This window comes from Chanodichthys erythropterus, chromosome 10 (genome assembly GCF_024489055.1).
Source record: "Chanodichthys erythropterus isolate Z2021 chromosome 10, ASM2448905v1, whole genome shotgun sequence".
NCBI lineage: Eukaryota > Metazoa > Chordata > Actinopteri > Cypriniformes > Xenocyprididae > Chanodichthys > Chanodichthys erythropterus.
The window spans coordinates 34,668,540-34,685,219 of record NC_090230.1 but is presented as its reverse complement, the minus strand read 5'-3'; the positions used below and the strand labels follow the sequence as shown (position 1 = coordinate 34,685,219).

The 16,680-nt window shown below is 37.9% G+C and overlaps 1 protein-coding gene across 1 annotated transcript in view; it reads left to right on the top strand.

The window, feature by feature from the left end:
* Window positions 1-16,680, top strand: part of LOC137028556 (seizure 6-like protein) — a 48,507-nt gene that overhangs the window by 16,699 nt on the left and 15,128 nt on the right. The window contains exons 2-3 of the mRNA XM_067397505.1: window positions 13,111-13,557; window positions 16,130-16,269. Coding sequence (XP_067253606.1) covers window positions 13,111-13,557; window positions 16,130-16,269 — 587 coding nt within the window. The remainder of the gene's footprint in view (window positions 1-13,110; window positions 13,558-16,129; window positions 16,270-16,680) is intronic.

Sequence of the window (16,680 nt, the reverse complement as noted above, 5' to 3'; positions counted from 1 at the left end):
CGACTGAGTCAATCTAGAGCTTTACAGTCACCACCAATTTGATCGTACAGTCACCAGGCATTTTTCCAAGACTCTTGATGTAATTTATACATGTTTACAGACTCTCAGCAGATGATAAAGATGTTCACATGGTAGTTCATTGGTTTAATATTGTGTCCATGGTACATTGGGCAGCACTTCAGGCAGAGATGATGTGTCATGTGCCCGGTCCCAATGCAATCAATGGCTGCTCCAGTTCAGCTTTAGATCTAGAGGGCTCGGCTGACCCATTGGGGTCATATAGCAACTGTCCTGAGACATCGACCCAATGTCTGTGCTGCTCTCATTAGCTTCCACTGGAAAAAAAAAATCATTATTTCTGGTTCCTGCTCTTCTCTGTCTCTATCTCTCTGGTGTGACTTCATAGTAATAGCCGCTGTAACTGCCATTGAGCTCAGGGCTGAGCGCCACGGCTAATGAGCCAGGTGTTCAAATAAGTGAGCAGGGCTAGAGATCCCTTGGGAAAATGGCTGCCGCCATATAGAGAATTTAGATTAATTGATGTTGGACTGTGCACTTGAGTCAATAGTTCAGATATAATTAATATGCAGGTATTGTATTGGAAAAGATATTTTTTGGAAAAATGTTGTGTTGGAGTGGTTGCCAAGGCTGCTGTAAGGTGTTCTAATTGGTTTTAGCATGTTGCTGTGTGGTTGCTTTGTTGTTCTGAGTGGTTGCTAGGGTATCATTTGCTAGGTCAAGTCAAAAGAGCCCATTCCAAGTATCTGATAGTTTAATCTCTATAGATATATGGTTAGGGTTAAATAATACTTTAATTAGCTAGGACATTACCAAATCAGCATATTAGAATAATTTCTGAAGGGTCATGTGACACTGAAAACTGGAATAACGATGTTGAAAATTCAGCTTTGATCACAGGAATAAATTATATTTTAAAATATACAACCCGAATTCCAGAAATGTTGGGACGTACTTTAGATATGAATAAAATGAAAACTAAAAGACTTTCAAATCACATGAGCCAATATTTTATTCACAATAGAACATAGATAACATAACAAATGTTTAAACTGAGAAATTTTACAATTTTATGCACTAAATTAGCTCATTTCAAATTTAATGTCTGCTACAGGTCTCAAAATAGTTGTGACGGCGGCATGTTTACCATGGTGTAGCATCTCCTCTTCTTTTCAAAGACGTCTGGGCATCGAGGTTATGAGTTTTGATGTTGGAATTTGGTCCCATTCTTGCCTGAAAAGATTTTCCAGCTGCTGAAGAGTTTAGTTTAGTTTATGTATTTTTCATTTATTGGTGCGTCAAACATTCTCTATAGGTGAAAGATCTGGACTGCAGGCAGGTCAATTCAGCACCCGGACTCTTCTACGATGAAGCTAAGCTGTTGTAATAGATGCAGTATGTGGTGTTGCATTGTCCTGCTGAAATATACAAGACCTTCCCTGAAATAGACGTCGTCTGGAAGGGAGCATATGTTGCTCTAAAACCTTTATATATCTTTCAGCATTCATGGTGCCTTCCATAACATGCAAGCTTCCAATACCGTATGCACTTATGCACCCCCATTCAATCAGAGATGCTGGCTTTTGAACCGAACGCTGATAACACACCGGAAGGTCTCCCTCCTCTTTAGCCCGGAGGACATGACGTCTGTGATTTCCAACAAGAATGTCAAATTTGGACTCGTCTGACCATAGAACACTTTGAAACAGTCCATATTAAATGGGCCCTGGCCCACAGGACATGACGGCACTTCTGGATCATGTTCACATATGGCTTCCTTTTTGCATGATAGAGCTTTAGTTGGCATCTGCAGATGGCACGGCGGATTGTGTTTACCAACAGTGGTTTCTGGAAGTATTCCTGGGCCCATTTAGTAATGTCATTGACACAATCATGCCAATAAGTGACGCAGTGTCGTGTGAGGGCCTGAAGACCACGGGCATCCAATAAAGGTCTTTGACCTTGTCCCTTACGCAAAGAGATTTCTCCAGTTTCTCTGAATCTTTTGATGATGTTATGCACTGTAGATGATGAGATTTGCAAAGCTTTTGCAATTTGACGTTGAGGAACATTGTTTTTAAAGAATTCTTTTTACGTGCTCTTTCACAGCTCTGCTCATCTTTACTTCTGAGAGACTCTGCCTCTCTAAGACATCCCTATCATAGCTAATCATGTTATAGACCTGATATCAATTAACTTAATTAGTTGCTAGATGTTGTCCCAACTGAATCTTTTCAAAATGTCTTGCTTTTTCTGCCATTTGTTGCCCCCCTGGCAACTTTTTTGAGACCTGTAGCAGGCTTCAAATTTGAAATGAGCTCATTTAGTGGATAAAAGCGTAAAAATGTTATCTGTCATGTTATCCATGTTCTGTTGTGAATAAAATATTGGCTCATGTGATTTGAAAATCTTTTAGTTTTCATTTTATTCAAATTTAAAAACCATCTGGTACTTGTCTGTTGCCAACACTGTAATGTTTACGTTAAACACTTGCATTTCTTTTCCCTGTGGTTTATAATTCTCACGGACAGCTATTTAGCTAATTGCCCCCAATATGCGTGACGTTTTGTAGCATGTAGTCATAAGCAATGTAGCCTTTACACATGTTTTTTTCCACAGCAACTGAATATGAATGGAAGGGAATGCGCCTCAGGAATTTACGGTTACAGTAATTGTCTGTTTGTCAGCTGTAAAGCATGTAGAGAATGTCACCAGAGGTGGAAAGTGGAAGGGCATAAAAGCAGACAAATGTGGAGATTGAAAAGTCAAGGTTAGTTATATGTTTTTCTATTCAGCCATGCGTTCAAACCTTGACAAGCGTGCAGTTCTTCCCCGCATCCATACAGCCAATGGCGGTGGCCTTTATCTGCTCTGCCCAGAAACACACAGTCTTGCTTAGTCTCCCTCTCTCCCTTTCTCCCCACCCTCCCACCGTCCTCTTTATCTCACGCAATCCCTCCTTTCACAACCACTCTGTTACTCTTTCTCTCTATGGTGGGATCATTGACACCTTTAATGAGTCAGCACACAGTCATAGCACTAAACGGTGATAATGGGATGCCGTGTAGACGGGGGAGATGTGGAAGTGTGTGGGAAGCTCTGCTCGACTCCGCAAGAGCGTGTTTACCGGTTCAGTCAAGTCATTTTTAGCTTATTTTAATGCCCTTTCTTGTATTATGACTGCCCACTTTCTTTCAGTGCCGTTGCTTCCGGGAGTAGTTTTTCCTATTCATTTTCACCGTAGGGATTTCAAATAAAGGGTCTTGAACCTTGAAGTGAACTAACCAGCTCCCCAATGAATCCTGTTATAAACTTTGACTTGAAGCATAAACAAAGTTAATTGTGGCAGGCAATATATTCCATGATTTATATTTTATAAATCAACTCATTTGCATTGAAAGAGGTGTGTTTTTGCTTAGAAAAGAAAGGTTTATTTTAAATACGCTTATGTTGGACTGCTGGTGGTTTGTTGGTAGAACTAACTGAAATAATGCATGATATGGTACAAAAAGAAAGAAATTATATTATTTTAGTATGATTTTTAAATGTTTTTGGAAAAAGTCACTTCTGCTCACCATGGCCGCATTTATTTGATCAAAAATACAGCAAAAACAGTTATATTTTTTAAATATTATTGCAATTAAATATAACTAGTTTCTATTTGATTATATTATAAAATGTAATTTATTCCTGTGATGTAAAGCTGAATTTTCAGCATCATTACTCCAGTTTTCAGTGTCACATGATCCTTCAGAAATCATTCTAATATGCTGACTTGCTGCTCAAGAAACATTTATGATTATTATCAATGTTGAAAACAGTTGTGCTGCTTCATATTTTTGTAGAAACCGTAAATGTATTTGGACTCTGATGAATAAAAATAAAAAAGATAGAAATCTTTTGTAACATTATAAATGTCTTTACGGTCATTTTTTAACAAATTAATGCATCCTTGCTGAACTAAAGTACTGATCTATTTATTCTATTTAAAAAACGTACTAGTAATAGTAGCATATTTTTAATAGCTTAATAGTTTCATAACTCTATATAATAGTGTGTGAATATAAGCAAATATATAATCAAATTTGAAAACAATTAATGATTAAAAATATATTTTTGGGTTATTGCAAAATATTCAAATATATAGGCCTACACAAGACGTTTGAGAAATAGTACCTCATTTCTGTTTCTGCAATTTTTGTTTTCATGGTGGATTTCTGCAAATAAGCATGATTGGGGTAGAAAACTTGAATTGAATTCTCTTTGAATCGTGACTTCTACAGAAGCATAGACCATCGTTCAACCTCAGAACTCACGCTAGGCCTGTCTTTATCGGATTTAACAGGTTATTGCTAAAAGTCAGTTGTTCTATAAAGAAAATGAATAGGATTTTTACTTCAGGAACTCTGTTGTTGCTCTCTATAGCTGCTGGCTTTTAGCAACATCCTGATAAAGACGTAACTGTCTCGTGGAGGTAAATACACTGTGCTTTATCAACAGCAGAAAATGCTTGGTAAATCTCTCCAGGTTGTTGCGGCAACAGCGTCTAACTGAAAATCCTCCAACTGCTCTCCAGGCTGCAATTATGACAACTGAATGCCTCTATTTTGATTTTGGCATATTCGCTCCCAACCGCTTTTGGATTTGATCCAGACACACAAAGGGAGGCGGGATAGTAACCATCAAGTGTTTGTACTCAGTTGACAGGATCTCAGGGTTCTTTCTGATCCAGATTGGTCGGGATCTTCCTCTTGAAAAGACCATTGTGCCGCGTGATTGGCCCTCTTTCACCTCAGTTTGAATGTCAAAGGAAGCTGCTGAGAGGAATTATATTCCTGGATTTCAAGAGACTGGAAGAGAAAGGCCTGGAATAGGGCTTGTTACTGAGACAGGGAGCTTCAGCTAGAGTAACATGGGATGTTTTTTACCATGCTGTCATATTTCATAAAACACTTTTAGATTATTTATATTGATGCACAAACAGTATGTTACACAAGTTGCTGTGTTTACTTTCTAACAATATGAACATATAAAAAGTACAGTTGCCACACTTTGCCTTTTTTGTAAACTATGTATCAAATCTCATTACAAAAATGTATTGTGGTAAACGGTAAAGACAGTATTTTGGTGTATGTTCCATGGTACCACGTGATTACCATATTTATATACTATGGTGTTTTTATGGTACTGTGTTTTGAAGATGCAAAAATCTATGGCATTATTACCATGATTGTATGATGGTAGTACCCTTTGCAATTAAAAGCACCATTCGGGACAGTTTTAAGTGTATATATTTTTATTTTTTTCAGAGTAAGTAGTCTTTAGTGTCCTAAGTTACTGAAACTGTGACATTAATTGTCTACCACCTGTAAACTGTGGTAAAATATAGTTTAAACACTTTCCAATAAATATCTGTAAAGCAAGTGAAAATTTTTTCATGTTTTATCGCTTACCTGGGGAACACATGACACCAGGATGCATTATGGGAAGAAGGCAAGCCGGTGTGATGCTTTGGGCAATGTTCTGCTGGGAAAGCTTGGGTCCTGCCATGGATGTTGCTTTGACACGTATCACCTACCTAAGCATTGTTGCAGACCATATACACCCTTTCATGGAAACGGTATTCCCTGGTGGCTGTGGCCTCTTTCAGCAGGATAATGCTCCTGCCACAAAGCAAAAATGTTTGAGGAATTGTTTGAGGAGCACAACAACGAGTTTGAAGTGTTGACTTTGCTTCCAAATTCCCCAGATCTCAATCCGATCGAGCATCTGTGGGATGTGCCGAACATCGTCCGATCCACCTCGCAACTTACAAGACTTAAAGGATCTGCTGCTAACTTCTTGGTGCCAAATACCACAGCACACCTTCAGGGGTTTATATACTGTATATATTACTCCTGTTTGATTACCAGATTCATATATGTGCAATCCAAAATCCATGCTACAAAAGAAGCAAACCCAGAAAAACAGCAGCTAGAAACTACCTTTATAAGCTCAGTCTGGTTTTAGATATTAATATTTCTCGCATGGTTGAGCTGCCACCGGTTTTCGCCCCTCCTGCGTTTTTCTCAGTGCTGGCCATTTATTGAATTGCATTTCTTCTGTTTCCGCCGTCACTGTCAGGAAAGCTGTCTGAGTCATAATCCGACAGAATAAGCAGTGTGCGGGGGGACGGAAAGAAGCCGAGTCAAGGAAACAAGATAAAGAAAAGACAGAGGCAGCGGGAGAGAGAGAGAGAAAAAGAGAGACAGGGAGGGAGAGAGACAGCATGAGAGAGAGCAACAGTGAGGTTTAAGTTGATGACAGCTAGAGGAGGATTAATTTCTCAATCAGCAGTACTGTTGGTCTCTGTGCTCTTCGTAATTGCTGTGCTGTTGGGGCCCCTGTGTTTGCGGCTCATTATCTCATGTGAATGAATGGCGTTCACGGGGCCAGCTCAACCGCACTGACACCACTGCAAGACGCATCACTGGCTCGGTGTGGACGGGTGTTAATGTGTCTACTTGACGTGAGCAATTTCTAACCGCTGGAATAGTTCATTTGTCATTCAGAGTAGTGGGGAAAATAACAACCTAGTCATTTCTGGTTCTTAAAGTTGGTGCATGTGCTTTTTTTTGTTTGTTTTGTTTTAATAGTTGACGTTGATAAAAAGAGTGCTGGCTGATGAATGGAAATATATAATTGTGATATAATTCATTAATTAAATATATGTATGTGTGTGCGTGCGTGTGTGTGTGTGTGTGTGTGTGTGTGTGTGCGTGAGTGTGTGTGTGTGTGTGTGTGTGTGTGTATATATATATATATATATATATATATATATATATATATAAAATATGCATGCATATATAGCTAGTTAATCAAATTCTACACTATTTAATTGCTAAATGTAATATTGCATTTTTGGCATTGTTAATGTATTTAATTTATTGTATTTTTTTATTTGCATATATATATATATATATATATATATATATATGAGTCCATATTTTCACAAATTAAAAATGGTTTCATAAATCATAATTTCATTATAAAAAATTATCCATAATCAATTGTTTCTAAATTATTACTTGTTTGAAAATTGCATTTTTATTAATTTATTTAATTTGTGTTTATATACATATTTGTTTAATTAGTATATATGTGTGTATTTACATATTCTTGCAAATTAAAAAAGTCATAAATTCTACATTCTACATTATTGTTAAATTGATTTTTATTTTATTTTTAATTGATTAATTTTTTATTGTAAAATTAGTTATTTTTGTTTCTTTATGTTTATAATTGATTGCTCAGTTGATTTATTAATTTACAGGGGGTTACTTACAACATTTGTACGACAATTACGACATTTTGCAGCTATTTTATATCCGGAGGTTGTAGACAGCAGAAAAGCGGTTTCAGCGTTGACAAGCTCTTAATGTGTCCGCTTGCAATTTCTGACTGGTGAAATAGTTCATTTGACATTCAAAATAGCAGGTTTGAAAAATAGTGTCATTAAAATAGTTCCTCTTTCTCTCTCTTTCTCTCTCTCTCTGTCTCTCTGTGGATAATGGCTCCTGTCCTAACTATACAACCCCGTAGTGTTTAGTGGCGCTGGAGTTTCAGAGTCAGATGGTGTTAGCTTTGTCTGACCCACTTGCTATAAATAAAAGTCCAACGGCGTAGAACCAGCAATACAACACGGTGAAAAAGATCCAGTGAACAATAGAGAGAAATTGCTACTCTTTGTCCCTATAGATTAAATGATTGACAGAGATAACACCGTGCACTCGCAAACAGTGATTATGGAAAGCTCTTGCCTCAAAACGAACCATTAATGAATGTGTGTTTGTTGTTTTGAGTGCTGAATCGCAATGAATGTATTATAGAATCCAATTTCTCAAAGGTCAGATGTTTTAGTCATCTTATATGAACACAAATCTCTTTAATGCTTCAATTGTTTCTTCTAGACGATGATTAGATTAGAAGATCACAAAGAGGCTTTGTTGAAGTTGAGATTGTTCTTCTGAGAAAAAGACGCTGTGTAATCTCGAATGTGGCTCCTCTAGAGTTTCAGAAGAGATCTCAAACTGCAGACTTTAGTATCTTGGCAACTCTGGGAACTCAAACACATTTCTCGTCTGTTTTTCCTAAGATCAATTTATCTGAACAGCTATCCACATTAATTTTATAGCTCTGTACTCTTCTGTGTTTTAATAACAGTCTTGTTTGAGTCCATTTTTCTCTTTTAGAAGTTTATTCCTATGAGGTAATTGAGAATTCCTGAGATATGAATAAGCAACCTCTGGCCAATGAAATGTGCAAAATATTTTCAGACATTTCAGACACTGTTGAAGTTTTATCAAGGGGAGTCATGATATGAGAAATCAAATGTTCCTTGATCTTTTGACTTGTAAGAGTACCATTAAGGAGGACCTATTATGCTTTTTTTACATGTCCAACTTTCTTCATTGTCTAATGTTGCTGTCTGAGCATGAAAAAGGTCTGCAAAGCACAGTCGAGAGTTATTCTCTATATCTGTGCACACTGTTTTTGAACTCCCTAAAACTCCACCGTTGTCTTGAGTTTTCTTCCAGGAACGAACACGTCACAATATCCCTCATTTACATAATTCCGACCAAGGCAAATGCAAAATAAAGGGAGTTATTTAGTAGTGTGTTGAATCTCACGGTTATGGTAAGGGGCATGCCATTTCCAAAACACACACAAAGCAGTTGACCAATCACAACACACTGGTCCAGCTGACCAATCAGAGCATGTTGCGCTTTCAGAAGGCGGGGCTTCATAGAGACAGAAACTAAACAGAGCGTTACTGACAGACTGTGAAGGGAGGATCTGCAACAATGTCAAATATGTGAAAAATAATGTGTTTTGAACATTACTAGAAAACCTATTCTAGTAGAGCCCAAAAACAAGATCAAGACTTTGTAAAAGCATCCTGTAAGTTTCATAGCTTAAAACATCCTCCTCAATAGAAACAGAACTGATGTATTGAACCGAGCTACACAGGTAAAGTGGTTGCGAAATGCCTATCCCTGTTTTAAAACAGCCCAAAATTGGAAAACACCCTTTTTTAACAGCAAAGACCTCACACAAAGCTAAGACCTCATTTAAAGCAAAGACCTGCTTCTAGAGCAAGACTTCAAAGAATAGCTGAATAGATAGGCTCCGCCTACTGCCGTTCAGTCATTTAACAATTGGCACAGTATTATGGAGAGTTCGCAATGAATCTTTTGTTGACAGATGAAGCAGCCGACTGTATTGAATCTGATAGCAGCTGCATCACAAACCATAAGTAAACGATTTCATAATGCTTTGTCGGTTTTATGTGGATAATGTTTTCAAAACACTTGCATGCAATAGCGAGGGGGCATTGATACTGTTTCCTATGCAATGATGTCCAATCATAACAGTAGCCGTTGTTTACTGACAAGCCTTAAAGGAGCCGCCCCGTAAAGGTGCCCTAGAATCAAAAATTGAATTTACCTTGGCATAGTTGAATAACAAGAGTTCAGTACATGGAAATGACATACACTGAGTCTCAAACTCCATTGTTTCCTCCTTCTTATATAAATCTCATTTGTTTAAAAGACCTCCGAAGAACAGGCGAATCTCAACATAACACCGACTGTTACGTAACAATCGTGATCATTAATATGTACGCCCCCAATATTTGCTCATGTTCAAGGCATTAGACAAGGGCAGCCAGTATTAACGTCTGGATCTGTGCACAGGTGAATCAACAGACTAAGTAAGCAAGCAAAAACAATAGTGAAAAATGGCAGATGGAGCGATAATAACTGACATGATCCATGATAACATGATATTTTTAGTGATATTTGTAAATTGTCTTTCTAAATGTTTCGTTAGCATGTTGCTAATGTACTGTTAAATGTGGTTAAAGTTACCATCATTTCTTACTGTATTCACGGAAACAAGTCTGTTGTTATTTTCATTTTTAATCACTTGTAGTCTGTATAATTCATAAACACAACTTCATTCTTTATAAATCTCTCCAACAGTGTGTAATGTTAGCTTTAGCCACGGAGCACTATCAAACTCATTCAGAATCAATGTAAACATCCAAATAAACACCATACTTACGCGATTAGACATGTTGCATGACGAACACTTTGTAAAGATCCATTTTGAGGGTTATATTAGCTGTGTGAACTCGGGGACAGGGAGCACAAGAATTTAAAGGGGCCGCGTGCTGAAACGGCGCATATTTAATGATGCCTCAAAATAGGCAGTTAAAAAAATGAATTTAAAAAAATCTGTGGGGTATTTTGAGCTGAAACTTCACAGACACATTCAGGGGACACCTTAGACTTATATTACATCTTTTGAAAACGCGTTCTACGGCACCTTTAAAACAGATAATTTCAGTCAGAGGGTCAGAACGAGGGTTGAAAATAATTTTGCATATATACAAAAAAAAATTATTACTATTAAAAGTGAACCTCAAGAAACATATTCAAATATTTTTTTAAAAATCCATTTCATGAGCCCTTTAAATATATTTCTTATAAACCCAGTAGTCAGCTGGCTTCTTGTTTGATTCTCTAATAAATTCAGAAGGGCATGTATAACTTACATGGACCAATTAACTTTCACTAGAGGACGAAGTGGCCCTGTGCACTCCACGTCAGGTGGTTTCCTCTTGTACTCACTTTCATTACATGTTTTATTGCTCAGACAATGTCCCTGGACAACACTCTATCACTCTCTGAGGGTAATAGCTTTTTTCGCCAGTGTAATTTAATTGATCAGGTGCTTCCTTTTTTTCACCTTGAAGAATGGCCGCTGTGGTGAAAAAGCCAACAGAGATTAGAAGTCGTATGCATCTGAATTAGTTTGTTATATGTGTGTCTTTTTAAAAAATGTTTCAAAATCTGAAATTCAGTTAAAATAATAATAATAAAAACAATCCCACATTTTGAATGTGGTCTTATACTTTTGGATCCTTGCTGTATGTGGGAGTATATATAGTCCAGAAAATAGTCTTTTTTTGGTCCAATTTAAACAAAGCATAAGCATGACATTTTAATGTCACTTTTTATATCTAACTGGCTCATTGATATCTTTTTGGCAGAAAATGTGTTTCAGTGGCATGAGAATGAGTTCAGGCGGTGGGTTGGTGTGCAGGAGGTGAAGCTCCACATAATAACACACATAGGAAATGGCATGTCGGTGCATTTCTTACGGCATCGTTTCTCTGACACGCTTCATTTGTGTTCCAGTCCATCCTCCCCATCAAGGACTGTCTGCAAACCTGAATCAGCAGCACAGAGAGAGGGAGTTTTAATAACTTAGAGTCCTGGCATTGGTCCACTTAGCCGGATAGTGCTGTGAAAACTAGATTCCCCCTTAGCTGGAACTCCCACCTCTTTTACACCGACCCCTCATCAGTGATACAGCTGACATCTGCCCTGAATGAATACAGCAGTGGAAGCTTGCACTTTACCATAACCTTATCACAAATCATGCACATTATCGCACTTATGTGTTTGGCAACAAGCTTTTCCAGAGGAATATTTTATAGCTCAGAGCTCACAAGACTCAGAAAATGTACAAATCTGTTATCAACTTTGTCTTAGATTTTTCTAAAATTTCTTAATCGTTAACTATTAGAAGGTTAAATTATGGTTTCATAATATCCAGCTTTTTTTTTTTTTATCATTTCTTGTGGTAAATGTTTGTTTTTAATAATACTTATTCATTTTTTAAACATAATATTTTATATATATATATATATATATATAATATTTTATTGCAAATAAAATGTCCTTTTTTGTAGTGGAGCCAGTGAAAATGGTGTCAGTGATGTGTGACACCATGTCTTAAACGTACATTATGGAGCAGTGTTATTTTAGTATTATTTCTTTATAGTATTATACTTTTTATTAATATTTTGAACAAACATTTTTTTCATATTTTCAGTTTTTACTTAAATGTGTTTTTGTCAATTTTTTTTTAAATATTACTATTTAGGTTGAATTTTATTTTTCAGTTGTAGTCACAGTTGTAGCTCGATGATCTGCCAGTCGTGGGTCTTTCATACAGGGAGACTCCTCATGTGTTTGCATAATGATGCATTTAAAAGTAAATGGCCAAATGGATCTTTATTAAAATCCACATTGTTGTTGCAGATGAAAAATAACAAGGATAACATTATCATTAATATTTTTTATCAGGTTAAATGTTGATTATTAGTCACTCAATCACCTTTATCTAAACTTCTCTACTTAACCGTCAGGTTTTGAACTGAATCCTCCTCCATTATTAGCCGTTATAGTGTGCACAGATTTACACTTTGAAAATCTACCGGAAATAGTAGACCATCTGGGGACTTTTGGCATACTCTTTTCAACATACTTTGTGTTGAGATACAATTGTAATCTCACATACTATTTAGGATGGATTGTATGCACATTGGGAGACAGGGAGATGCTGCATCTGAAATTGCATACTTCCCTACTATATAGTAGGCACAAAAACATAGTATGTGACAAAAGAAGTATTCACAGTATTCATGAAAGAGTAGGCAAAATGTGCCGGGATGACCTACTAGTTGTGGCAAGATTCTGAAATGTACATATGATGGGCACTTTATTATCCCATGAGGCCATTGGAAAGGATTTATGAATGAAGTAAGGTGATGCAACCGACACTGGTAGGTCACATGACTATGACAACATGACAGATGTAGTCTGGATTACATTCTTACTATATAGAACATACTTTTTTAGCAGTTGAGTTGTAATTACTTATTTAAAACAAGTATCTACTCGAGAGTATTCGATTTCGGATGCAGCCATTGAGTATAGTGCTGTAAAAGTGTGTATAGCAGCTCAGATGATCTGATTTTGAAAGAATTTGATGAGAAATGTTCATACTGAGATCTGAGATCTTTTGTTTGCAGACTTATCTTGACATTTTGAGACAATCTCTTCTGAAACTGCAGAGTTACTGGGCTTTATTTCTTATAAGACAAGTTTGAGAAGCAGAGCAGTTTCCAATTGCACGGATATCGGTTAAGTTTTGTTTACTCCCTGTTAATTGTTATCAAACTCTTTTTCTTTGTCCCAGATGAGACCGATTTGACTCCTCCACCCAGCTTCACTCCAGTGATGCAGGTACCAGTCCCTAAAGAAACCCCCATAGGAGTTGCGTCCATGGGGCAGGACTTCCTAGAGTCGGTCCTGTCTCGTAAGGATCATCTTTTGGCCCAGAAGGGTGTGACTCTTCCCAGCGGTTTACCCCCTAATCTGGTGCCCATGTTGGGGAAGGGGCTCGGGGCTGGAGCAGATGCCCTGTCACCTGACCAGCCCTTTCTGAGGAAGATGCTCCCTGCACACAGCGGCACTGGCCACCCTACTTTACCTCCAGCCTACGACCTCCCCACCGAACCCCCGGAGGCCGTCGCAACGCCGAGCTGGGATACTGAGGCTCCAACCGCACTCACAAAGCCTTCAGTCGCCACTGCTGTTCCCACCACTGTGAACGTTGAAACAGCGTCTGGTGTTCTCACCTCAGGTAAGACCGAGATTCAGAGAAACCTGAATCACGAATGAGTCATTATACTGTTGGCTGCTAGTAGTTGTTCCTCATGCTGCTGCACATTTACAAATAGTTGACCTTTAATTAACTTCATCGCATTCCCAGCAGTCTCGCCAACTCTCATTGAAAGTGAATGACTTATGGTTGCTTTGCCACTGAAAATCATTGCATAGCTGGGATTCTGTTCAGTTTTTATGCAAGTGGAAACCCAAAGATGTGGATAAAACATCCAGAATGTGCATAAAAATATGATTTGCACATCAAGAAAAGTCATGTGACTGAATAATTTGCTCAGATGCAGTGTTTTCTTTTGGTGTGTTCGATTTGAAGCGGTGCTGCGCAGACTGATCGGTGTATGACTTCAAAGTATCGCAAGAGCGATTAGAGAGCAGATGGTAGTGTTGTCAAAAGTACCGGTACTTCGGTACCAAGTCAGTACTGAAATTTTAAAAATGTGACGATACCAGCATTTTGAGTACTGTTGAGCGGATTCTTAAACACCTCTGATTGGCCATTGTGTTCACGTGTTCAACGGATATATCTGTGATTGGCTACAATGATCAACGCTTCAAAAACATGTTGTTCACTGAGTGCTTACACAGATAAACTTAGGAGCTTTTGAAAGTAGTCGTCTATCAAAGGATCCATCCATCAGTGGATATATTAAGGATCCGCTGATAGACGCCTGCTTTCAAACGCTCGCAATCTGTGTAAGCACTCGGCGAAGAGCGTCAAAGATGTCTATTTATAACACGTTTTTGAAGCGTTGACCATTGTAGCCAATCACAGACATATCTGTTGAACGTGTGAACACAATGGCCAATCAGAGGTGTTTGAGAATCCGCTCAACAGCACTTAAAATATTAGGGGGAAATGCTGGTCACTTTTTTAAAATTTCAGTACTTTATTGGTATCAAAGTCGATACTTTTGACAACACTAGCAGATGGATCCAGGTTCAGACTACACTAGGGTGACCAAATGTGCCATTTTCCCAGGACATGTCCTGTCCAGGATTTCTAAGTTGCATAAAATGTAGTTTTGGTTTTGTTTTCATATTTGCAGAAGGTAATGATAAAAAAATTATTTTACCAATAGCGTGCATTATACATAATCGACCAATCGTGGCTTGCGAGAAGGCTGGATCTACAAAGCATTGCAAATACTACAACGTTTTAATGCATTGCATGAAGACTGTCAATAAGAACAGTGGCTTGCACAGACCTCCGTTTAGAAATCGCGTTCAGGGGGCACATCGATATGACCACTTTCACGATTAAAGAGGCAAGGGCTCAAGCCAATTTAGGCAATTTACAAATCCTGGGAAAATGGCACATATGGTCACCCTAGACTACACAATTTTTGTCTGTTACGATAGTCACTGTGTCAGATTATGTGATTTTGACTCCTAAATTTTTGTTGTGTGGTGGACAAGAAACGTCAGACTATGTGTTGCTTCCCAACTAATCATCGCTTGCCAGTGCGTGATGTCATCGAGAAGGCAGAACTAGCGACTGACTTCCTGAAACAGGAGCATAAACAAACAGGCTGCTGGAGCGTCATGTTAGCTAAGCTTAAAGGGTTAGTTCACCCAAAAATGAAAATTCTATCATTTATTACTCACCCTCATGTCGTTCCAAATCCGTAAGAGTTTCGTTCATCTTCAGAAAACAAATTAAGATATTTTAGATGAAATCTGAGAGCTTTCTGACCTCTGATAGACTGCAATGCAATTACCACTTTCAAAGCCCAGAAAGGTCCATGTGACTCCAGTGGTTCAACCTTAATTTTATGAAGTGATGAGAATATATTTGTGCACAAAAACAAACAAAAATAAGGATTTTGTCTGTAAAAAACTAAATTATCATAATTATTCAAGCCAGTGCCTATTTGCACCAAGTGCAAAGGCTATTTTCACTAACTCTGCCAACCATTGCTCAGATATTTTATTTTTAGTACTAATAACAGCATGACATTTTTTTTTCACTGTTTGCATTACAAGATGCTAAGATTTTGTTGCTAATTATTCTTCTTGCAAACAGTATCTATTTACACTTAGCATAAATAGCTGTAAAAGATCTATTTGCGACAAATTTCCCCCAGAAGTGATGATTTTGTTCAAGATGGAAGCACGAGATGGAATTTGCAGCTTGAATGAAAATATAGCTAATTTGAACACCTGTATCTAGTATCTGATATTAGAATGATTTCTGAAGGATCATGTGACACTGAAGACTGGAGTAATGGTGCTGAAAATTCAGCTTTGATCACAGGAATAAATTACATCTTAAAATATATTCAAATAGAAAACTGTTATTTTAAATTGTAATAATATTTCATAATATTACTGTTTTACTGTATTTGTGATTAAATCATGCAGCCTTGGTGAGCAAAAGCATTAAAATTATTCCAAACGTTTGACCTGTAGCGTACAGCGTGATGATGTAGATATATCTCCTCACTGTTGTTCTCTTTCTCAAATCCCCTTTGCATAAATTCTCAGATGAACGGTTGGGTTTTTAATGTCATCTGTATGGCATTTTCCTCCAGCTGCAACAAACTGCAGGGTCAATTTCACCGACCCAGAGGGCTACATCGATTCTTCAGACGATCCGCCCCTTCCAGAAGGAGCGTTTCTGCAGTGCACGTACACAGTGATGGTGTACACTGGCTACGGCGTGGAGTTACAGGTACACTTCCAGCTCTTCAGGGTTCAGATTTGTAGACATTTTAATATGAGGTTCGAATATTGCATCTATTAATCATACTTTCCTCCTCCTTCAAATAATATGACAAACTGCACTGGATTCTCTTGAATGAACGGGCACCTGTTAATGCATGAACCTCTTTAAATGACATGCTAATAGACTGTGTAATTCAACTAATATCCAGCTGCAGAACACCGACCACAGCATGTGGCCCAGAGGGAGTTATCTGGAAATGCAATCTGCTGCTTAACAAGCTTTTTTTTTTTTTTTCTGCAATGCAATCTGATTTCTCCTGTGCCTAGCACATTTTCCCAACACCCTCGGATACAGGTGACTGCGCTTAACAACTCTGTGTCCAGTCGAACGTGCCCTCTAGTGGCAGATGGTGTAATT